General features: G+C 48.6%; 5 protein-coding genes across 11 annotated transcripts; 2 read left to right on the plus strand and 3 right to left on the minus strand.

The window, feature by feature from the left end:
• Positions 1-791: 791 nt before the first annotated feature.
• LOC117649999 (WD repeat-containing protein 46) lies at positions 792-3,993 on the plus strand. 3 transcript variants are annotated; one of them, XM_034393239.1, is made up of 13 exons: positions 792-992; positions 1,110-1,289; positions 1,364-1,596; positions 1,687-1,809; positions 1,896-2,024; positions 2,121-2,271; positions 2,348-2,483; positions 2,565-2,664; positions 2,770-2,926; positions 3,001-3,148; positions 3,263-3,453; positions 3,536-3,646; positions 3,736-3,993. In XM_034393239.1, the coding sequence occupies exons 2-13, from the start codon at positions 1,110-1,112 to the stop codon at positions 3,841-3,843; spliced, it is 1,767 nt and encodes a 588-aa protein (XP_034249130.1). In that variant the 5' UTR covers positions 792-992; the 3' UTR covers positions 3,844-3,993. The 3 variants fall into 3 exon arrangements, with proteins under 3 accessions (XP_034249130.1, XP_034249129.1, XP_034249131.1); XM_034393238.1 differs by having other exon boundaries at positions 792-961; XM_034393240.1 differs by having other exon boundaries at positions 792-896.
• A 508-nt stretch (positions 3,994-4,501) lies between these two features.
• LOC117650000 (WD40 repeat-containing protein SMU1) lies at positions 4,502-7,392 on the plus strand. Its single transcript, XM_034393241.1, has 10 exons — positions 4,502-4,671; positions 4,971-5,037; positions 5,114-5,257; positions 5,361-5,664; positions 5,762-5,991; positions 6,072-6,295; positions 6,368-6,469; positions 6,551-6,734; positions 6,809-6,961; positions 7,062-7,392. The coding sequence occupies exons 1-10, from the start codon at positions 4,646-4,648 to the stop codon at positions 7,158-7,160; spliced, it is 1,533 nt and encodes a 510-aa protein (XP_034249132.1). The 5' UTR covers positions 4,502-4,645; the 3' UTR covers positions 7,161-7,392.
• A 315-nt stretch (positions 7,393-7,707) lies between these two features.
• On the minus strand, positions 7,708-10,156 carry LOC117650002. The gene is made up of 6 exons (XM_034393244.1): positions 9,777-10,156; positions 9,455-9,543; positions 9,212-9,377; positions 8,684-9,128; positions 8,405-8,600; positions 7,708-8,287 (listed from the first exon to the last, which is right to left on the minus strand). The coding sequence occupies exons 2-6, from the start codon at positions 9,517-9,519 to the stop codon at positions 8,203-8,205; spliced, it is 957 nt and encodes a 318-aa protein (XP_034249135.1). The 5' UTR covers positions 9,520-9,543; positions 9,777-10,156; the 3' UTR covers positions 7,708-8,202.
• A 337-nt stretch (positions 10,157-10,493) lies between these two features.
• Positions 10,494-15,299, minus strand: LOC117650003 (serine/arginine-rich splicing factor 2). 5 transcript variants are annotated; one of them, XR_004588012.1, is made up of 5 exons: positions 14,883-15,296; positions 13,617-13,754; positions 13,322-13,542; positions 13,150-13,208; positions 10,494-11,915 (listed from the first exon to the last, which is right to left on the minus strand). XR_004588012.1 is itself a non-coding variant. In XM_034393248.1 (5 exons), the coding sequence occupies exons 2-4, from the start codon at positions 14,443-14,445 to the stop codon at positions 13,323-13,325; spliced, it is 504 nt and encodes a 167-aa protein (XP_034249139.1). In that variant the 5' UTR covers positions 14,446-14,585; positions 14,883-15,023; the 3' UTR covers positions 12,051-13,208; position 13,322. The 5 variants fall into 5 exon arrangements, 4 of the variants coding, with proteins under 4 accessions (XP_034249139.1, XP_034249137.1, XP_034249138.1 ...); XM_034393248.1 differs by lacking the exon at positions 10,494-11,915 and adding an exon at positions 14,264-14,585 and having other exon boundaries at positions 12,051-13,208; positions 13,322-13,506; positions 14,883-15,023; XM_034393246.1 differs by lacking the exon at positions 10,494-11,915 and adding an exon at positions 14,264-14,585 and having other exon boundaries at positions 12,051-13,208; positions 14,883-15,023.
• Positions 15,300-16,109: 810 nt separating this feature from the next.
• On the minus strand, positions 16,110-23,625 carry LOC117650001 (serine protease inhibitor 42Dd-like). The gene is made up of 8 exons (XM_034393243.1): positions 23,474-23,625; positions 20,842-20,966; positions 19,224-19,409; positions 18,591-18,816; positions 17,846-18,063; positions 17,573-17,761; positions 17,340-17,493; positions 16,110-17,260 (listed from the first exon to the last, which is right to left on the minus strand). The coding sequence occupies exons 1-8, from the start codon at positions 23,511-23,513 to the stop codon at positions 16,965-16,967; spliced, it is 1,434 nt and encodes a 477-aa protein (XP_034249134.1). The 5' UTR covers positions 23,514-23,625; the 3' UTR covers positions 16,110-16,964.
• Between the last annotated feature and the right edge of the window lie 20 nt (positions 23,626-23,645).

A 23,645-nucleotide genomic window follows, 5' to 3' on the forward strand; every position in this document is an offset into this window, starting at 1 on the left:
CCTCTTCGAACTCTGCAAGAGTCTTGTTCGTTTGCTTGGAAGAGTGGAGGAGAAGTTGGACGAGTTGAACTTCTGAAGCTTCATTCCTTTCCCCTGATGGACGGATGGATTGATTGATTTTCTTTCCAAGTGACTCCTGTGGTGCGGTGCATTTCAAAGTGATCTCAAATAAACTTGTTGAACAACGCGAAACGATGCTCAACCTATGTAATTTTAAGTAAAAATTGTATTTACGCTCATTGAATGTGTGGAAGTGTGAGTGAGTAGCTATGAAGTAAAAATTGTGATGGTGCAGTGATGCGTTTTTAGCAATAAAAAAACTACTACATACTAGTTTATCTCAATTATTTATCCATGGGAAGTATAATGGGCCACTCTGTTGACTCACGAAAGGGCATAAAGTACACGACACGAAATTAATCTACGGGAGGAAACTCGCCGCGGAGGCATTTGGAGACTGCCAGTCACGCGGCGGTGCTTCGAATCCTTGAGAGGAGAAGTTAGGAAGAGCAGTCTGTACTCATGACAGAAGGGCGCCCTTCTCTCATGCTGTACTTTACAGAAAAATATTACAATCCCCCAGCGAGTAAAATCAGGGTTTATCAGTGTAATTCGTAACCTTGAGTCGCGGCCAAAAAAAAGTTTTGGTGTCGAATCCCCCTACGCCTCTCTACACTTTTGGATTTGGATGCAAGCGCGCCAAAGAAGGGGTGGGGGGAGGGGTATCCTCTGAGCTGTGATTGGCTGGAGGTTGTGGTGCGTATATGCTCGAAACTCTATGGGCAGGATGAGCAGTGGTGGGGGTTGAGGCAACCAACAAGAACATCCAACAAGAACAAGCTACATGTGCTGTTGCTGTCTGCTTTCCTCAAATTTTCTAAAAACAGTGCTGTTTAGAACGTATAATTGTGTTGAAAGTGTCTTTGTGGATGAGACACTTGTTATCAGAGCTGTCTGAAAGGTATCTTAGCAATTTTGGCTGAATTGTTTCGGTAAATTCTGTTTTGTTTACCGTTTCGATAACCTCAACTTCTCGTGCATTCTGGCTGTTATGGCCCATGATTGCTCCCAAATGTTACAGACTGTGTCATGTTAATATCATTTTTTAGATGGGGAAAACGAAACCAACTCCAGATCACACGACGAAGGCGGTCGAAGCCAACCTGAAACCAGCAAAGCGAAAGCAGTGGGTGAAGAAGAGAGATGAGCAACTCAAAGATTTTGTTTCCCTTGCTGACACTGCTGGGTTCAAAGGACGGAAAGGAAAAGCAGGCAAAGTGAAAGATGAGGTACGCTATTTTGTAATGTCAGGTTTATTTTATGATCTCAAAGGTTGTGCAAATAATGTTGTGTTTTGATGTAGGGTGAAAATAATGAACTGCCTAAGTCACTTCGAAACTCCAAGGGAGGCAAGGCCTCTGGTCGCACCCCTGTTCCCAAAGAAAAATTACTCAAGTACAGCCGAGGTGATGGAATGGATGGGTCTGGGGTGAAAAAGAACGTTCTCAAAGCCAAATTGGAGAGGCGGGAGAAAGCAATAGAATTTTCAACAGAACAGGCAGCCAGATTGGAAATTTTGTTACCTGAAGACACAGGGTGAGTAATATCTGTTCAAATCTGTACTGCATGTTGTTTTGTTTTCGGAGACTTTCTCATGAGAATGTTCTATGTCTTTATTTTTTATAGTTATCTGGAGGCTGATGATGGTGAGGTGACAAGACAATTTGATCAGAGTCAAATTGCCGATTCTGTCGATATTACAAGCGCTTCCAAACAGTTTGATTTAGATCTTCAGTTTGGACCGTACCGGTATGTTTGAACAAGTTGGATAAATTCAATATCCATTATTACAAATCAATTAATATGTATTTCTGCTTTAAACTTAATTTTTGTAGATCAAACTACAGTAGAAATGGGAGATACTTAGCAATTGGTGGTCGACGAGGCCACATTGCTACCATGGACTGGGTCACTAAAAAGCTTATGTGTGAAATAAATGTTATGGAAGAGGTTGTGGATGTCCGGTAAGAATTGGAGAATTACTGAATGGTCTTCTATATTTTGAATAAAGTGGTCATCCTGTATTCATGCCCAATTCTTAATAAATTTCTTATCCATAGGTGGCTGCATGTTGAAACTATGCTTGCAGTTGCACAAAAAGAGTGGGTATACATTTATGACAACCAAGGCATTGAGTTACACTGCCTAAAACAACTTAATAGAGCTCTCCGTATGGAATTCCTTCCATATCATTTCTTGTTGTCAACCGCTGTAAGTTGTTTCTTTTCTGTCACAATTTGTGATATGATATTCTTACCATGGCACTCATCAAGTTCTTGAATTTTAGGGTGAAAACGGCTGGTTAAAATGGCTAGATATATCTGTAGGAAAGATAATTTCCCAATTTAACACCAGAATGGGTCGTTTGAACCTTATGGTACAGAATCCATATAATGCTATTCTCTGTTTGGGTCATGCTCAAGGTAAGAAAAATGACTATCTCAATTTTTTACCTGTACCTCCATTTTAATTGTTAATTATTTTTTGTACTATTTTGTGTGCAGGCACAGTAACTATGTGGAGTCCAAATGTTAAAGAACCATTGGCAAAAATGCTGTGCCACAGGTCACCATTACTTGGACTCGATGTTGATCGCACCGGACAGTAAGTTATTTCTTAAGAACTTGTTATTTTTCAATTTGGCACCTGTTAAGTTCAGCATTCGCCTATCTGGTCTTGCAAACTCATAAAGTACTTTTCTCTTTATAGGTATATGGTAACATCAGCAGCTGACAAAACTGTAAAAACATGGGACCTTAGAATGATGTCTGGGCCTCTAACAGAGTATCACCTGTATGGACATGCCAATAACTTAGCTTTCAGTGAGAAAGGACTTGTAGCACTTTCCATGGGAAACATAGTTGAGGTAATTACTTACCTATGCTGTCTTAGTTTGTTAATGTTGTCAATTTCTTTTAATTTTATTTAAAATCTATCTAGGTTTATAAAGATCCGTGCCGAAACAGTGTTGAAAAGGCTTATCTTCGACACAAGAGTAACGGTAGTGTCACGGGTCTCCAGTTCTCTCCCTATGAAGATGTGTTAGGAGTTGCGCATGCTCGTGGATTTTCAAGCGTACTTGTGCCAGGTCAGAAACCATTTAATTCTCATAAAGCAGTGGCAATAGCTTGCCAACTAACATGATTGCTTTATTTATTTATTGAGATGATGATAATAATTTCAATCTTTCTGCTTGTTTCAGGGAGTGGTGAGCCTAACTTTGATGCTCTTGAAGCCAACCCTTATCAGACTAAGAGCCAGCGAAGAGAAGCTGAAGTCAAATCTTTACTGGAGAAAATTCAACCTGAGCTCATCACCTTGGATCCCAATACCATTGCTCAGGTTGATGTTCCAACTCTACAGGACAAAGTAGAAGCCAAGAAGAGCATTCTGGTAAGATAAGATACCGATTTTAGTTAAATTTTGTTTGTCATGGCAATTCCTGTTTTAATAAAGGGTTTTACTTTTATTCCAGTTTTTGAAGCCTCCGAAGCTTGACTTTGAGCCTCGTAAAAGAGCTAAATGGAGGTCAGGCACAGCCTTCGCTGCTAAGTCAAAGAAGATTGTCAGAGAAGATAACGTGCGGGTATGGATTAAAATAATATTCCCTTATAAAAAATTTATTTCTTCAATTATTTGGTTATAAATCATTGCAACATTTATTATTTTTTTCAGAAATTTGTACAAACCAAAAGTAAACTTCTCATGGAAGAGAATTCAAAGAAGAAGCAAAGCAATAATGAGTCAAGAAATGTGCTGGACAGATTCAGGCCAAAAAAGTAAACTAGACTGTTCTAATGTAGTATGGCCTTTCCAATTTTTGTTCTGAACTCAAAAGTTTTGTTGACTGTTGCAATTTATTGTGATATAATCGAAATAACTGTGGTTTGTGATATTCTGTGAATTAAATTGTCATGTCATGAATCTCTTGAATTGGAATTGTTTTCACTCGAGTGGAAGCATCTTTGAATTTCTGCTTACCAGAGCACTGGAGGGAAATGTAGTCACCTCAGGAAAAGGTGCTCACAGCTCTCTAATTTCTTTTGGTGTGAAAATGGCCTGAGGCGTCGACGCCGTTGATGCCACCATTGCAATGCACCCCCAGGCTAGGGGAAGCAACATTTTGGGCAAAAGAATTAAAGTTACTTACTCCAGAACTAAACTAACGTCATGTGCAATGCCATTTTCACACCATGTACCATGTATCAAAGACCATTGGGCAACCTTAGCTGAGTATTTCCCCATGGGAGTTCAGCTGCAGAACTCAGTGGTGGAGCACGTTGCTTCCCTGTGCCTACGAGTACGTACAGTGTACCTACGAGCTGCTACGAGCGCCTCGGCGTTAGGCAACCCATCGTGCTTCCCGCGCGGCGCCCAGCAAACACCACGGTATGAGAAACTTCGCTTGCATAAAATCATAAAATTCAGTCCACAGCCTTATAGTATATTGACTTCCACCCGCAGACAAGGAAGGGTTATGTTTGGATCTTGTGTGTAAACATAACTCGCCGCTTCAAAACGGCGAAAAGGATAGTATTTCTGTCCTTTCATTCTGACCGGTGCACTCTAAGGATTTAAATAAACCATGTCTATTGAAATTGAGTCTGCCGAGTAAGTTTGTGTTGCTGTAAACGGTTATGCACCTGTTTTTTCATGCGTCTAACCTCTGAAGTGCTCTTCTGAGGGGGCTACTGTTGACAGAAAGCAAACACTTTTTAATGTGATAAGCAACTGTCTAAAAAATATTTGTTACATTCATCTCGGGGAATACGACGATGTTCACTGTGTTTGCTGTGAACTGCCAAATTCTGATACATTCATTGTCGTGAACAAGAATGTAGGAGAATGCTCCAGCCAGTGTTTTCTCATTTCCCTTTTAGTGTACTATAAGTAAACTTTCCGTGTTGCAGTGTCGTTCGGCTGATACAGCAGTTTCTTAAGGAATCAAATCTCCTCAAAACCCTGCAAACGTTACAGGCAAGATTGTCTTTCCTTTGGTTTGTGGTTGCAGATACAAGTTATTGCTAAAATTCTATGTTACGACTATTTTTAGGATGAGACAGGGGTCTCTCTTAATACGGTGGACAGCATTGATGGTTTTGTCGCTGATATCAACAATGGACACTGGGACACAGTCCTTAAGGCTATCCAGTCATTGAAACTGCCTGATAAGAAACTCATTGATCTTTATGAACAGGTTAGTGTTAATTAAAATAATAAATTAAAATAATAATAATTTAAGTGTAGAAATGGTCTGTAAGGAATCTCTTGATTACTTTTTCTTTTTTTTTACTGTCCAGGTTGTGTTAGAACTTATTGAACTCCGAGAGCTGGGCGCTGCAAGATCTTTACTTCGTCAGACTGATCCTATGATTGTAATGAAGCAGCAGGAACCAGAAAGATATATTCACCTAGAAAACCTGCTGGCAAGGTCTTATTTTGATCCAAGAGAAGCTTATCCTGATGGCAGTACTAAAGAAAAGCGACGTGCAGCTATTGCCCAAGCTTTGTCGGGAGAAGTCTCTGTGGTGCCTTCCTCACGTTTGTTGGCTCTGCTTGGGCAAGCACTTAAATGGCAACAACACCAAGGTCTCCTACCTCCCGGTAAGTAAAAATTTTTAATGCGGAGATAGGGCAAGGAAAGAAACTGCAGATGCACAAATCATACATGTATCTTCTACTTCTATTCTGCTTGTTTCAGGAACAACTATTGATCTGTTCCGTGGTAAAGCTGCCATCAAAGAACAAGAGGATGAGAAGTATCCAACTCAACTCTCTAAGCAAATTAAGTTTGGACAAAAGTCCCATGTGGAATGCGCTCGTTTTTCTCCCGATGGCCAATACCTTGTTACTGGGTCTGTTGATGGGTTCATTGAGGTGTGGAACTTTACCACTGGTAAAGTTAGAAAGGATCTTAAGTATCAGGCTCAGGTATGACAAACTATTCAGTTTCAAATTCTGTCCTATGTTGTTTGTTAGGTTCCAATAATTTTATTTCTTCATTTGTGTAGGACAACTTCATGATGATGGAAGAGGCTGTCCTCTGCATGTCTTTCTCAAGAGATTCTGAGATGCTAGCTTCTGGCTCTCAGGATGGCAAAATCAAAGTGTGGCGAATCCAGACAGGACAGTGCCTTCGGCGCTTTGAGAAGGCTCACTCTAAAGGCATCACATGCTTGCAGTTTTCTAGAGACAACAGCCAAGTTTTGTCAGCCTCTTTTGATACTCATATTAGGTATGGAACAGAGTCATGTTGTGAATTGTTATTATGTATGTGTATGATTACCAAGCTTGTTATTGTTTTTAGAATACATGGTTTAAAGTCAGGGAAGCCTCTCAAAGAATTCAGAGGTCATACGTCATTTGTGAACGAAGCTGTCTTCACTCCTGATGGACACAGTATTCTCAGGTAATCATTTTGGTTTTATTGTTAATTTTTAATACAGCTACTTTTACCTTTAACTTTGCTTTTCTTATTTTTTAAAAATAGTGCATCATCCGATGGAACTGTCAAAGTATGGAACCTAAAAACAACAGAATGTACCAACACATTTGTATCACTGGGTGCATCAGATATTGCTGTGAACAGCATTCATATAATGCCAAAGAACCCGGAACATTTTGTTATCTGTAACAGGACAAACACTGTTGTGATTATGAATATGCAAGGCCAGGTAATTAATTCTAATTATCTTGTCAGCTTCTTTGTGCTTGCTCAGCCTTTTAACAAAGTGTTTCCATTCTTTAGATTGTGAGATCATTTTCAAGTGGTAAACGAGAACGAGGTGACTTTGTTTGCGCTGTTTTATCTCCACGTGGTGATTGGATTTATTGTGTTGGTGAGGATCTAGTTTTGTACTGCTTTTCAGTGCAGTCAGGAAAACTAGAAAGAACCCTTAATGTAAGTTTTGCCTTGATCCTTTACAAAGTTATATCTACTGTAATTGTATTGATATTTAAGATTCATTCTGTCTCTTACTGACTTTTTGAAATTCTTCCAGGTCCATGAAAAGGATGTAATTGGAGTTGCTCACCACCCTCATCAGAACCTGTTATGCACTTACAGTGAAGAAGGTCTTTTAAGATTATGGAAGCCTTAAGAGTTGGCTTTAGTATACTGATGCTGAAATTATAACGCATGAATTTAAATAGAGTTAACTTTTGTGCTAGATTGTAAATATACTTGCATTGCCTCCTTTTATAATGTGAATCACTGATAAGATTTTTTTTTCTCAAACAGTATCAAACAAATGTATAATACCAATACGTGTCACCCTGAATGCAAAATTTGACTTTATGACTATCGATATTAAATAATTACAGTATATGGCATTTTCTCTATTAATTGCACTCACAATGACTCATTTTCTGGCTAGGGGATCTCGGCCGTTCGAAAGGTAGCTCTGTTCAGTTTCACGGAGAGACTCAAATCTTTGAGCAATTGCACCGCGAAGGGAAGCCACCCATTCGACACGTCAGCGCGCTGATGGGAAAATGCTAGAGACATGCTGGCAATGAGGAAAGTAAACTCACGATTTTTCCCCTGTGAAGAGGCAAAAGAGTTTCTCTCATCGGGGGTGCACTGGGTGCACTGCCCTGGTGCCCCCCACAGCGTCAAAGCACTTGGACAGTAAATTAACTACCCACTTAAGCTCAGTCAATTTTATTATTATACAAAATAATTGTAGCAAAATAGTACAAATTAATCCACAAACTCTGTACATTATTTACAAATAACAAAACTTTAAAAAAATGGTCAAGGCTCAAAAAATATACAATATATTAGAAAGTTACTATTGTTCTGAAATAAATTTGACTTTTTCTGTAAACAGCAAACGGAACTATGACTAGTTTGGTGATTATTTAATTTAAACATCAAAATCAAATTATTTTAAACGGCTTGCAACCCCCTCTTATAATTTTAGTCCATCCAATTTTCTTCTTCAAAATCAAACTTGAAGAAAAATATGATTTCTTGCCAAGTTGCAGCATGTCTTACAAAATAACAATTCTTCTCAGGTCAAAAATAAGATAAGAATTAAGATAAACAAAACAAGATATATCACATACACAAACATTTCGAAGCCCCACAAATGTTGTTCCGGTTCAGTCTTTGGGTAGAGCTTCACTTGTTTTGGCACCTTAGGATGGGTACACCACTCGTCCAGGATGAGCCTGCTGCCTGCGCCACCATGGGGTCCCACTTGGAGACAGCAGGTCTTGAGGTCTGAATACAATTAAACACATTATAAAATCAGACAGCAAAAAAAAAGTAACACAATAACAGATTAAGAATTTAAAAGAATGAAGCAGATAAATTTAAAATCAAGCAGGAAAATCATACCGTTGAGTCTGTTGTTGGTTCAACATAGGTCTTGATAAAAGGGGCTGAAACTGATGTGTGAGATGGCCAGCCGACGGGCCTACCGGGAAGCTGCTCTGAGCTGTGGGAGCACTTGGAGCTGTTAATTTGTGAAGCTCTTGCAGCGGAATTAAATCAGCAGCATCACCCACTGGGCGTCTCAGTGTACCCCCCAGGCCTGCAATAAATAATTATGGAACATTATGGACCTTGCCACTTGGGATTTAAAACACAACAAAAAGAACCTTTATTTATAATTACCAGCGGGTACAGATCGTTGTTCACGCAAATGCTGAAGACGTCGCTTCTTCTTCTTCTTTTCATTCCTTGCAACCAGCTGTACAAGTAGTAATGCTCCTGCTACAAGGGCCAACATAGCCCCTATATAGGGCATGGCTGACAAGTTGGCAGATGCTGCGGCCCGTGGCCGTTGGCCCCTTAGAACAGCTGCGGCAATCAGGAGCGACACTCCTGCCAGTGCAGCAATGCCAAGAACTACCTGAATGCAGTAATAACACCACGTGTCCAAAGCATCGCATTCCCCACAGCCAGGAGCTGCTCCTGCACTTCCCGACAACTGTGACAGCCCTCCTGGCGTAAGTGGCCGATTTGAAGGTTGGGCACTCCTTCTTAAGGTGTTCCGATGAGGGAGTGTACAAGGAGGGGGCACTTGAACTCCTCCTTCCGGAACCTCATACACAGGGGTCTGAAAGTTGTTTATTAAATATTAGAAATTCAATCAGAACAAACCTATAAGCTGTCACAAAACTGCATCTGATTTACAAATACCGTAGCAGAAGGTTGACGCCAAGTCTGCGGTAGAGGGGGCTCTGGAGCATATTGGTCGTAGACGGGCATGTAACCATCGTACGTAGTTGACCCTGAAGAATGACTGCCCGGGCCAGGCCCTGGACCATGGCTTGGGGGTGCGCTTGGTCCTTCGAGCCATGGGTTTCTACAAAAACACGAGACACCAGTCAAAATTAAGTAACACTTCATCTTTTGAACTGATGTTTATGTCAGTGATCCTACCTGATAGCTTGATGGGGCCCACGAGCCAGATGTTGAGCCGGGCGAGGATAAGTTGGTTTGGCCATCACAGTTTGGTTTCATGACGTCAGCTGTAGCAAAATGCCATTGAGAATCAGCAATAATATTGGATTGGAACGACCACAGACCAGATGTAGCATAAAATAGTGTTTTATATCAAAGAGCAGGTGAGAATATTAAACGTAGTTTCGTCTGTAAGCTACTAACAGGCAAGCAACTGGCTACGAAATGTCTAACCACTAGGAGGATAATGTGGAAAAATACGTTCGGCTTATAGACCACTAATCCTTAACCTACAAATCACCTTAAGATAGAGTTGAACCGCAACCATCCTTTGGACCCCTGAAGTGACACTCGTCGCGAAATGATTTAAAGTCAGAATAATTTATTTGAAATACTGCAGTAGAGGAAAGTGCTTATACAAGACGACATTTTTTGATGTAGGGCAGGCAAGCAGGCCACTGTCATAGAGTATCCATAATAGTACTATTTATCAGAAAGTAGGGGAATTAAATTTGACCAAAGGCATGTTCGCGCTTATGTTAGCAATCCATTTTGCAACTTAGGATCATGAGAAACGAGAATTTCACTGCGAATCGCAAAAATGACAGCTAGGTGCGAGAAGATGTAAACAAGCGCGAGCACAGACAGACGCGGCCGCTATTTGCAGTACTGGTCCACGGGAGTTTATGGTGTGAATAGCTCACTGGTAGTGCAAATAGGAGCCTAATGCTATGTGCAGAATTTTCATTAATGACAACTTTTCTGATGCATGGTTGTTAAAGTTCTTATTTTTATTGTTATTTTCTAGTTTTTCTGGTGCAAAGCACTCTATTTTCAGTTCACTGATGGGTTTTCGACACGCGGACGAAACCACCGAGTTTTGTTTCTGTTTAATTGCCACCTCTTCTCCAGATCGCTTGTAAATTTTACTGAAAAAGGGTTCAAAAAGAATGATGTGTGTGCTGAGCTGGTGCAAGAACATGCAAGGTGCATGACAAGAGGAAAAGGATAACGACACTTTTTAGCACAAGAATTTTATTTACTCTGAAACAAAGGCACATCCACAGCAAATTTCACCCATCAGAGAATCTGAAAAAGAACAAATATCAATAACATGTGACAAGACGCCATCCATAAAATGTAAAGAAAAGAATGGGAAAAAATGTCTTTAGATTCCAAAAGTTACCAGCTCTTTTCTTTCGTTGCCATTAATTGAAATGTATATTACTAAGTGCAACTGCCAGAATGTAGGTCTGGCATAAGAAATTGACTTGATTGAAGTGTCATTTCAACAGCACATCAGTCCCAAGCCTTTCACCACGAAATAGCCACCACCAGAGCACTTCACATGCATACCATTCAACATGGTTTCATTTAATTTAAAAAAATATATATAGAATGGAGAGACACCAACACCATGTATCTTACAAACTTGTGTCTCAGCTAAATATTTTCCAAACTAAAAAGTACTGTACCTCCCTACATGGTACAAGAAAAGCACTCAACATTGATCTAGCCAGAAATTAAACAAAGAAAATGTATGGCTAGATATCAGCAGCTATGAAAAAAATGGGATATACTGTCATATTGTCCACATGCAGAGGAAATGTGTAAAGGCAACATGCAGTCTACAATTGATATTGAACATTGGGTATTGAACCTGAAGCAGGTATTGGGCAGTACAGACTTTCATAAAATAAGTTGAACTGCTTTTAGCTACCCCTGCAAGAGTGGGAATTAAGTTAATGGCAGGTGCATGAATAACACCTAGCATACGAGTTTAGAAAGATGCGATACTGAAGAGTAACGCCAGTGAATTAGCTACTCAAATCTGCCCAGCTGTACAGAACCTTGCATTTACACTAGAAATGACAAAATTTCTCTGAATACCCACCTTGCTAAATTGTGCAGCAACTATGATAAAGGTTGAAGTTTTGAAGGATTAAGTATTCAGGCAAGGTGATAGGCAAGAAAAATCTTGAGGCAAATGGCCAAAAAACAGGATCACAAAATAGAAAAAAGACAATCATATGGTAAAAATTCATATGACCAGCTTTGCTTGACCATTTGCTTAAAGATTGTGTAATAGTGTAAGTAGGGAAAGCCTGATGTGATTGTTAAGGCGAGGAGAGATTTTTTTTTGTTTGAACACTCAATTCTGAGTGTGGCCAACATTACGGACTCAGCGACTGAGGAAACTGCCTGCCCCGAAAATGTCAGCCAAACAGCAACCCGCACGCTCGCCATGTCCCGGCCAGGCTCGGCCAGGCTCGGCCTCCACGACCAAGTCTCGTGTCTCGCTTGTCTCGTCTGGCCTGGAGCACGCCCGGAGCCTGGAGCCTGGAGCTCGCTCGCAACACCCCGATCTCAGCATAGTCTCGCAACCGCAACCCCCATTCTCAGCACTCGTTACCGCTACCACAGCGCACGGTCTCGCGCCCTGTGGCACCGAAAATACAAAAGGTCAGCTCAAAACATTTCAAACCAGCCGCACAGAATAAACACTCACAGTAATTGTTAAAAGGGGGATCTGTTCAGGCTACAACAAACCCAACAGCAGAAATGGCAAACAAGATTTCCATAGACTTTCAGATAAATCTTTAATTTAGACACTAAGACATACCACAGCATGCGCTATGCTGTAGATTCACAATTGCAAATGGAGCAGTTTAATAGCTCCACACTAACATTAGAGATACATTTACTCCTAACAATTGAATTGACAAGGCCAATTTTTAAGTTGTAATATAAAGCAATATACGCTATCAATTCCAAAAGAGCCACAATTATTTGTAATAAAAGAAAACCTGAAACACATCTCTAGTAAAGGAAAGTGATTTATTTGTAAATGTATACTACAATATTAATGCAGTACAGTGACTAATTCATATTTTACAATTAACACTTCACAAGCTTATTGCAACGAAGAAAATATAAAGACAATGCACAATGAAATCACACCATGAGATATTTAACTGGAAATGATAGTAACTTGTGAATATATGAATTCAGGATAGAACTAAATATAACTGACAAGAGAATATTTAAAAGTTAAATCAGGCAAATTTATGCTTCGATTCATGGTTTTGGCAATCTGTGGTTACCACAAATGCCACACAAAATGAAAGGACATGATTATAACCTACTATGGAATTCAATAGTCTGAAAAACCAAAAGCAACTAATGGAGAAACAAAATGACAAACAGTTCTGACTAAGCAGTTAATAAGAATTTGAAAGTCCCCATCTCAAACACACAGAGAACAGCAACTCATTTTAAAACTGCAGTATGAACTGACAAGAGATTTGATAGTGGAACATCTGCTTCACACCTTAGAGCAAAATTTATGGCAGAGTCGTTAAGTGAATAGGACATTTAAGAAGTATGAAGCCTAAACTATCACCTACAATTGAAAGGGTAGTACAAAACTAAGTCGGAAACAAACTTGTGATTTGTAAAACATCTACGATTGTACACAATCTGAAGCAGTAGCATAAGCTTCAAAATAAAGTGTACGATAAAAAAAAATGCAGGGGGAAACTGCAAACAGGTTACGAATGATCTAAATTGACCATAACCTTCAGTCACATAAAATTCGTGTCATCTTGTTTCAACGTCAAACAAAAATTGGATGTTGAGGGAGATAAATATATAAACTTTAAAATGCAATATACCTTTGAATGAAGCACCAAACAGCGCTCAACTCTCCCCCAAAACCATTTGCACGTTCAATCTGAAACGAAGACCGATGTGCTATCAGGTATGAGGATACAGCAAAAAGTAACGAGGTTCTTTTCACAAACAAAATGCCAGCACACACCATAACCAACATGAAATGGGCAATACCTTAATCTTTGGACTTGGAACGTGACTTGCTGGTGCGTTCTGCTCGGTCAGCACTCTTTGACCTGGAGCGGGACCTGCCTCGTGAGCTCTTGCTGTCAGAACGAGAGCGGGACCGGGACCTGGAGTAGGAGCGGCGGCGAGATCGAGATCTCGAGTAGCGGGAGCGAGATCGGCTGCGACTGCGACTGCGAGAACGGCGGCGGGAACGAGAACCAGATCGGCTGCAATTACATGTTCCATCGTAAGGGAAAAGAGAAAGCCTAAAGTTACAACCAAAATTTGGAGATCAACTTACCTTCTTCTGCGGCTGTTCCTGCGGTATGGTGAAGAAGGCCGTCCATAGCGGGCCATCTGGACTCGCAATTCCCTTCCGTCGAGGAGTCTTCCATCCATAGCGTCCAGTGCGTCTTCAGCATCTCGTTTGTCATAGAACCTTTAAAAACAAGAAAGACATCTATTAAAACAAGTAGAGATTGGGTGCTCATCTGCCAGCCAAAATGCTTGTGCTAGGAAAACCTGTCACGATTGAAGCATCACGAGTTGACTTTTCTCACACAGAATAAAACAGTACGCATAGAACTGACTTGAAAGTATGCCAAGGCAATATCTTCAAAAACTTTTAAGTTTTTATTAACAACTATTCAGCAACAATGCACTTGCTTCAGTTCATGTGGCATAACCCAGTTTACGTGGCCAGCGGTGCGTGGCAACCTAGATAGCTTCTAATATCGACTCCAACAAGTCGTAATCCCAGAAGAAGCCACTTAATAACAAAGTAAACCCGTTAAAAGGCTGAGCCTGAGCCCTCAAGAGCGCGGCACACAAAAAATGCACCAAAGCTTGCAGGAGCCAAGGAATGGGAAATGGGGTGAAACAGGCATAAGGGCCAGTGCATCCAGTGCATCTCTCTTAGTTCCGATGCGCCCCAGACCGCTCACTCACCTTACAAACGCGAATCCGCGGCTCTCTCTCGAGAATCTGTCGCGGGGGATGTAAATATCTCCCACCTCCCCGCACCGCTCGAACACACGCCTCAAATCCTCTGGCGTGGTGCGATACGTGAGGTTGTCTACTTTCAGGGACACCATGCCGTCGATGCGGGGCGGAGGCCGACCGTAAGACATTTTGGAACAGAAGCAAAGACTCTGGCCGCCACAGGAGTTGAGTTAATGCAACACTACAAGATTCGGGTGACACGTCAGTTCGTTGAACCAACAGCTCAGGAGACGTGGGACTAGGACCTAATCAAGATGGCGGCATCGTTCTGGGGAGAAGAAAAAATCCGGCCAAATGACGCGGCGCACCAAACCGGAACGGCGTGGTCAAAGCGAGACTGCGTTGCTACAATAAACTGGACGGGATCAATTGTTAGATTCGTTGCCTAAACAACCGTCCAATAAGCAAAGTTTGGGCATGCGCGCTGATCGAGCCGAGACTCCATCAACACAAACATTCTCCGAGAGAAAATATCATGGACGCTCAGTTGTTCACAGTAGTCGCGCAGCCCTACTACGCAGACCAAGCTGCTAACGTTACAGGATCATATTTAATATTTACTTACCTCACGAACGCAAATCCTCTACTCTCTCGTGAGAATCTGTCTTTCGGGATGTAGACATCCCCGACTTCGCCGAATTTTTCGAACACCCGTCGCAAATCGTCGGTCGTCGTTCGGTAGGTCAGGTTGCCCACTTTCAGAGACACCATGCCATCAATTCTAGGCGGAGGCCTCCCGTAACTCATGGCTGTATCGTGGAGATTCCAAACTCACGGAAAATAAAAGACGGAGAGCTTAGCCACCGTATCACTACAAAACTAGGGCACTTCGAACAGGGGGGCAGGCCGTGGAACGCTTGATTCACGGAGCGATTTTTTTCCAACTCTCAACGAACATGGCTGATTGGTAGCGGGACGGCGGCGGCGGACAGACTCTGCTGCCTGCTGGGCCAGGCCGGCTGGGGGAGCAGTCGCTGACGTCACCACCGAGCTGTAGCCAAAAACCCGGAAAGAGGACCCGTGGCGCCCTCAGCGACGACGCGAAGAGGCGAAGCGGCAAAACGAAGAACTCCGCGAAGCGGAGGGGATTTTAAAAAGCGGCGCGAGCGTGGCTGCGTGAGCGAAAGAATGCTGCGTACGCCCGGGACCGCGTATTATTCCGAGCGTGGTGGGGCCGTGCTTGGCGCTTCGCGTTGCTTCGCGTCCGGACGAAGGGACGAAGACGAGTGGAAAATGGCAGACCTGCGTGCGCTCGTATTGATTGTTTTCGGCAATACGGCATAAAAATTAAATGGACCGCCCGACGAGAGGAGAGGGGCTGTATTATCAAAGGGGGGCTGGAGGTTTCAGCATTCCAGTGGAATTGGATAGTGGCACCGAGAGTTGTTTGGCCCTCCAACAAAATGAGCAACTCCTCCGACTTTCGTTCCATGAGTATATTTGGCATTTTTAATCAAATTATTTAGACAATGACCTCTCCGCCCCCTCCCTCGTGTTTCCAAGGTTTTTAATAATTTTGCGGTTGATTGTTTTGTATATTGTGTTATTGTATTATCGATTTTGCCGTTCCAATGAAATATTGTGTTGACTGATTTATTGACCAAGCACCAGCATAGTTCATCAAGTGATAGATGCCCGGGGGGGGGGGGGGGGGGGCATGCCCCCTCGCCCCCATTACTCCCCATTCGGATATTTTCCATACCCTGGGTGGCGCTTTTCTGAAATTTAACAGGGTGGATGTAAGGTTGTAGGTTTGAATTAGGTGTGAAAAGTATACCTATTGAAACTTCAATTTAAGTTTTCAATTTTTATTAATTACTGCAACATGGATACCTCGAACTGACCTCTTTCGTCGTTGGCTTGTAGGAGTAAGCTGGAGGAAAGAGTCTCGGCGGGACTGCATTTCGCCCGAACCGCTGTTTCTTTTATGAGATCGGTGGGGAAAATTCCCGGATAAATAAATCTTTGTCCTTGCGGATTCTACGATACAAACGGCAGGTGTTTTCTTGAAAGTGGTCGTGTTCCCCGATTTTGACTGGAGCACAGTTCGTGTCTTGAGCGGTGGGAACGTCCGAGGGAACGCCCATTAAAACTTTGACTTGGGTGCCCATCTCATTCGCATGAACGTGGGTGAGCTTCTTCCACAATCAGTTGGTGGCACTAGTAGCCAACACTATGATCAAGGTATACAAATCGCATAAAAAATAAACCACCGTAAAGAAATCACAGCATACATAAATATTATTAGCTTAAAACTACGCACAAGTCTCAACACTAATACAAAAACTATATGTCTAAATAAAATAACAGTCTCCTCGGAGGAAAGAAATGTAACAACAACGTAAACGTGCAAAAAATATGGCTCGAAGTGGCACTGCCGTCGCCACGGTTTGATTTCAATTTTCGCTTCAAACTATTTTAACGACTAAACACTGGGGGAAACTTGTGCGGCACCGCAGAATAAATAACTACACCAGTCACGTCATCTGTTCGCCGCGTCGCCGCTTCGCCGCTCGTCGAGGGTCTAAAACAAAATCCTATCTCATAGTACGTCTCGAGTCGTCAGGTGTCGCACGTCCAGACCGTCTAGACCGCCCAGACCGTCCAGACGCAGAGAGGGGAGGAAAGGAAAGGGGGCAGTCAGGCCTCAGTCCCTGCTGCCGTTGGTGGGGAAGTTGATGTCGTCCTTGACGTTCTGCTGCGCGGCCGCGGCGTTGGACCGCTTGGAGGTGGCCGACGAGGGCCCCGCCGTGGCCGACTCCTTCATCTCGCTGAGCAGCACGGCGGGCATCTCGGGCTGCGCGACGTCGGCGGCCTCGGGGCGCGACACGCGGCCGGCGAAGAGGAAGCCGCCCGTCTTGACGTCGCGAATGAAGAACAGGAAGGGGTGGTCGGCGCGGAACTTGGGCTGGGGGCCGCCCATCAGGGGCACGACCAGGGCGCCTGTGACACGAAAGACAGAGGTTCAAATCCACTCGGCGGCGGCAGCTTTCAGTTTTTGCCAGCGCGAATACGGGCGTACCTGTGGCTCCCGACGCGATGGCCCCCTCCTCGTTGACCACGATCTTGGACTTGTGGAACACGTTGCTGACGGCGGGCTCGACTCGCGTCGTGGCGTCCTGCTTCAGCATCCTGGACAAGTTGGCCGCCGGGGAGAACACGTCCACCACTCGGAGCTGCAACACACCGCCGCGGTTTACCACACGCTCCCGTCTCCGACCATTCCTGGCGTTTTCGCCCCGTCAAGCGCCTCACCTTGTTCAGGACGGGCACCAGGTCCGTGCTGTACTCGATCGAGAACTTGGGGATGGAGACGACGTACTCCGAGTCCTCCAGGTCGCTGTTGAGCACGTGCAGCAGGTTGGCGAACACGATGTTCCTCATCAGCTCCTGCATGCCGTCCCTCCGTTCGGGCAGCAGGATCAACATGGAGAAGCGGCCGTCCTGCGGGGCAACCACCAAATCAATAGCGACACGGGCCTCGCGTGCATTGTCCCATTACCGACACCAAAGACGGATCAATCTTACATTGTACGGCATTTCGAGGAGCGTGGCCTCCAGCTCGTGGATGAGCTTGCTGCGGAACGAGCCCATGGTCTCCATCATCTGCACCTTGTGGCACGGCTCGGACGCGGACGCGTAGAAGCACGACTCCTGCGTGAGCAGCGGGTCGAACGCCACCTGCCAGGTGCCTTGGAAGAACACGGCGTTGGCCAGCATCATCACGGGGTTGTCCGACAGGCTGTCTGCAAAGCGCGGCGAAGCGCCGGGAAAGAAGAGAAGAGTTAGGTTGCTGCGCTTGCTGGCTTGCTTACGCTAATGATTTCGTTTCTGCAGGCAACTCGCCAAGCTTGCACGCGTTCTTTGCCTGTCCGCCAGGCGCGCCCGGGTGGCGTGACTCGACTTGAGAGGCCAGGCCACAATTGATCGAATGCCTTTTCGTGCCCGGAGCCCGAACGTCCTTGTGTGTGGCTACAATGTTGCTGAGAGCACCGTTTGCTTATAACCTACGTGTAGCGCCTGCGAGGTAGGCCGCCGGCCGGCCCCGCTACACACCGGAGTGGAGACGGTGGCCTACCTCGCGCCTGTCATCTTCACAGGGGCAAGGTAGCCACCGTCTCCACTCCGGCGTGTTGCGGGACGGGCTGGCGGCCTCTCGCAGGCGCTACACGGTGCATAGGGTGGCTGTTACAACCGAACCGTGCGGCAGACCTTCACGTCGGGACGCTATCCGAGCGTCCGCAGAGCCGTACGACGCAGGGAGCAGACTCACCAGGCTCGACGAGGGAGGGCAGGTGGCCGTGCGTGGCCGTGCTGACCCACTTGTTGATGGTGGCGGCGGCGAGCGCGGGGTCGCTCATGTTGACGGCCTGCGTCCGCGCGCCGTAGTTGGCCAGGGCGTCGCTGTAGGCCGGGTTGATGGTCACGTGGTTGTTGTAGAAGACCTGGCTGGCCACGTTGAGGGTGGAGGAGGGCTGCTCGCCCTGCGCCGCCGGCACCTGTCGAGGCGAGGGGCTCGTTAGCAAAGATTGTTGTTTTTGTTGTCGATCGGGGCGAAAGTAGGGCGGCGGCCCCATCGATCGGACCGCCCCATTGTTAAAACAACAACAGGTCGCTCTGTCTCTCTCGCTGTCAGACCGGACGCCCCCCAGTGGGCCACGGCAGAGGCGGACAAAACTCTAGACGCGTGTAGAGCTCCAGAATCGCTAAACAGGGCTCGAATCAAACGTGTGACCCCACCAATGGATTCCTCGTCCAGAGAGCAATCTATTGGTGGGGTCACACGTTTGATTCGAGTCCCATTTAGTGACTCTGGAGCTCAAAACGCGTCCAGAATTTTGGCCGCCACCAGGGCCTGCACTATGGGCGGCTCCAGGCAGGCTCACGCCCAGACGCTGTTACTCACGGTCAGGTTCTGCTGGTACTGGTGCAGCTGCTGCTCCTGCTTGTCGCGGCTGCGGCCGTGGAGACGCAGCGCGGAGCCGATCTCCTGCGCCGTGCGACCCTCGGCGCCCTCCCACAGCATGGAGAGCGTCGTCTTGACGCTGGCGGGGGACAGCACCACATTGCCCGCCTCGGACTCGGCGGTCAGCTGGGGAAAACAATGACGGGGATTCATTAGTCGGGGCTGGTCGTCCCGGATGGCCCCGGATGGCCCCGGATGGCCCCGGATGGCCCCGGATGGCCAACGCCCGAAACGCGTCTCGTCCTTCGCCACGCACTACGTCGACGCGCGCGGAAAACAGCGAACAGCTTGCGGACGTCGTCACCTGCGTTGACGTCAGCGGGCCGATGAGGCGGCCAGGCGGCCCCGCACTTACTCCAGACTCAGAATGCACCGCCCCTCCCCTCCCCCCGTCGCCGCGGCCGACCCGCGATACTACTCCCACCTGCTGCAAGCTTGAGCTGGAAGCGGCGTGAGTGAGTGACTTTCAAGCCGCCAACCTTAGAAAACTAAGTGGCGGCCTGAACAATAAAATCAGAATGAAAAGTAGTTGGTGGCGTCGCCGCCGCAAGTGTCGGTGAACCTGAACCTGCTGAACGTGATCCTGAACTTGAACCTGCCCGCGGCGGGGCCACCACGCCCCGCCCTGCCCCGTCCCCGCCCCGCCCCGCCCCGCCCCGCCCCGCCACGCACGCGCGTGACGTCGGCAGCATCGGTACTCGCCTTGCCGGGGAATTCTTAAGGCGATCGGCCGAAGAGAAACCCACACGCCTGTTTTGCCGCGCGGCCAGCCGGCCAGCCTCATATACAACAACACGCCATGAGCATTTGTATGGCGCGGCGGCAGCCACGGCCAGCCACGGCCAGCCACGGCGTGGCGGCGCGGCGTATGCATCCTCTGGGAAATACCCCGTCCGCACCGCGGCGTCCGCCCGGCTCGGCCGGCTCGGCCGGCTCGGCGGGTAGGGGCCTCGCGGGCCGCCGCCGCACGGACTGGATCTCGAGCTGGAGCCTGGAGCCGCTCGGCGCCGTTTTATTCTTTATTTTCATTTTTGCGAATGCGTGCGAGTCGCTGCGAGGGGCCGGCTGTACGAAGCTTTTAAACCGCGCCGCTCTTCACCGCGCCGAGGCAGCAGCAGCCCGCGGCCAAACGCGGCGCGATAGCCGCGTGCGCTGCGTATCGGGGCGGGGATTCCCTCGCCTTGCCGACCACGTCGCCGACCACGCCGCCGACCACGTCGCGGAGGTCGCGAGCGCGTGGGCAGCCGTGCCTTCCGCGACCCGGTATGTACCCGACCCGGTCTACGCGACGCGTGACCGACCCACAGTGGGCCACAAGACCGGCGCAGGCGGCCAAAAACCTCCCGGACGCGTTTTGAGCTCCAGAGTGGCTAAACGGGACTCGAACCGAACGTGTGACTCCACGGATTGATCCCTCCTCGTTCGGAGAGTAATCTATTGGTGGGGTCACTCGTTCAGTTTGAGTCCCACTTAACGACTCGGGAGCTCAAAACCCGTCCGGAATTTGGACCGCCTCCCGGTCTTCTGGCCCTCAGTGCGACCGCTCGTCCTTCCGTACCTGCAGCAGCTCGATGTCGATGAAGTTGAACTTGTCGACGGGCAGCTCGCCCTTGGGCGCCTGCCGGAGCAGCGCCTGGTGGCCGTAGTGGGAGACGCGCCTCTGCGGGATGCACAGCGACCACCCTGCAAGCAGTGCAGGCACAGCAGCCGGTCAGGAAACGGGAAAATGGAAGACACAGGTTATGCACATGAGTAAACCGTTTTCCCGTGAAAACTCTGCAAAGTTGGTCAAAACACCGGCTTTTTCTGGCTGCTCCGGGTGCGGAGACCACGCTGCGACAATGTCCAGGATGACCCTTCCCCTCCCCTCGCTCGCGTCCTGCTGGTCCTGCGTTTAAACCCTGGCATTCCTGCGGGGCCCCTCGGAAAACCGGCACCGCGCGCACCGCGCCGTGGTCGTCGAGGTGCATCCCATTTGGCAGCCCCCCGGCCAGGTGGTACCCAAGGTGGTACCCGCACCGTCGTCGCGCTGCTCCCTTTTCTTTTTGTTTTTCTTTTCGTTCGGTCTGCGTGCCGCGGCGTCCCGCACTGCGCACTGCCCACGGCGCGGGCTTCCCCAGCCGGGGCGGCCGCGGCTCTCCGGGGCGTAGCTGGCAAAGCTGGTGGACTGATTCCCGAACAGCGTTTCGTCGCTCTGTCTCTCTCGCACCCCTACGGGACGAATCACGGGCAGAGCGACGACACCGCTGCACGGAATCGCGGCCGCGATAGCGAGTGTCCCTCGGAGTGTCCCTGAGCGAGGCCGCCGCCCGGCCGACCGCCGCCCTTCCGAAACACGGCCAAGCTCTTCGGAAGGGTGCGGCGGGCGGCTATCTCGTGGACGGCCTCCACGGCCTGCGCGGCCTCCACTGGGGGCCGAGGCTGCGCATGCCGGCTGCGGCAGTCCCTGGCGAGGGCAGTGGAAAAGTACGCCTCGCCCCCCACAACGCCACGGCCGGCACAACGGGGTGCCGGGCGTTGCCGGGCGGCTCGGCGCGGTACTTCCCTGCCGGTATTCCCTCCGCTTGCTGCGCTCCGCTTCACGGCTGTACACGGCAATGGCCGCGACAACGGCCGATGTCGCGTTGTCGCCTCGGGGGATGCGCGCTGCCCCGCGCTGCGCCGCGCTGCCCCGCCCCCGCCGGCCTTTCCTGGTTCGCAGCGCCCAATTCTGCGGAGCAAGTCTGCCGCGGCGCGGCGTGCCTTGCGCTTGCGGCCGCGGCGGGGCATCCCCGGCCATCCCCATTCATGATCGCCGATTCGGTCCCCTCCCCCTCCCCCCCCCCTCCCCCGCCCCGACCCGGCGCGTGGCGGGGCACTTGTTGGCGACCGCGGCCGAGGCAAGGCAGGCCGAGGCCCAGCCGCCCTTCACCAGCCGCCTTCCCACGCGCGCGTTTTTTCCGACTTTCCGCCGCGGGGCGGGCGGGGCGGGGAAAGGCGGGGCGGGGCGGAGGGCGGGGCGGGGCGGGGCGGGGCGGGGCGGGCGATTAGCTGCAGCAGGGCACGCCGGCGCGGCACGGCACGCCGGCCGGACACGAATCAAGTCATCATCCCGGCCTGCAGACTGATTTGCCGGCTGTTTGCCCCAACACAGTGGCACGACCGCGCAAGGCCCAAAACTCATTTATTGCTCGCTGGAAGCTGTAAAACGTGTTCACGGGGCGATTAACAGATCGACGTGTTGTCTGCTGTCAATAATTTGAGGCGCGGTTGGAAACTCCTCGCGCATTTGAATAACTAACAGCGGCCTCGTCCCTCCCGGCGGCGTCGGCGGCGTCGGCGCGGCAGCCGCGGGTGCGGCCAGGAGGCGTCTGTCCTGTGACTTGCGCTTCATCGCCATTCCGACGAATAAAAGATTGGCTGGCGCGGGGAGGGCCCAGGTGCGTCTCGGTAATCCCTTGGCGGGAACTCCGAGGGGCTGACGGGAACTAAGTGCGTCGTGACGGTCATCGAGTGCTCTAGGCCCGCACGATAATTACGCCACGCCGGCCAGCAGGCCCGTCCCGGCAGTGGCGAATCCTTGACGATGATCCCCACTCCAGAACGCCAGGCGAGGCGCTTCTGCTGACTGACTCGTTCTGTCTCTCTCGCACCTACACGAGATGCTCTATGAGTGCGAGAGAGACAGAGCTACAAAAACGACACTCGGAATCAGTCTGCAGCAGCCGTAATCCTCCGGGGAATTCTTCTGGACCAGAAGCAGAAGCGAAGAGCGAGCCGAGCGGTGGACTGTGGAGCCGAGTCGCCGGCCTGGGCCCGGCGCGGACTGTCTGTCAGACTGCGTGCGTGTGTGTGTGCGCGCGTTTGTTTGTCTGGCTGGCTGTGCGTCTGTGTGTGGATGTATGCGAAGTGTATTTGTAATCACACGAACGAGTTGTCAAAGAGCGCTCGACCGCGCGCCCGGCCCGGTCGGTGGGAGGAAAAGTAACGAACGAGGAACATAAAGTACACTCGCTTGCATAAATCCCCTGGCGTTCCCCCCAGAAACAACAGAGCCAACTAGCACAGCAGTACAGGCCAAGCCATACAGAACGAGCGTCGGTTCGTTTCGAGCTCTACGCGGCACGCCGCGCTCGCGATCCACTGGCTGGGGTCACGACACTGGCAGCACGTCGACGGCGCGCGGTGCGGCGGCGCGGGAGTCGACTCACCGGAGAGGAAGACGACGGCGAGTAGCAGCTCCAGCTTCATGATGGACTTGCTTCTAGGACGACTCGGCGTGAACTGGCGAGGCGACTGCGACAAAGCAGGCGGAGGCAAAGCCAGCCGCCCCGTCCCGGTGCCCGTCCCGGTGCCCGTCGGCCGGCCAGCCGCACCTCGCCT

Source organism: Thrips palmi, unplaced genomic scaffold, assembly GCF_012932325.1.
Source record: "Thrips palmi isolate BJ-2018 unplaced genomic scaffold, TpBJ-2018v1 HiC_scaffold_4, whole genome shotgun sequence".
Classification (NCBI taxonomy): domain Eukaryota; kingdom Metazoa; phylum Arthropoda; class Insecta; order Thysanoptera; family Thripidae; genus Thrips; species Thrips palmi.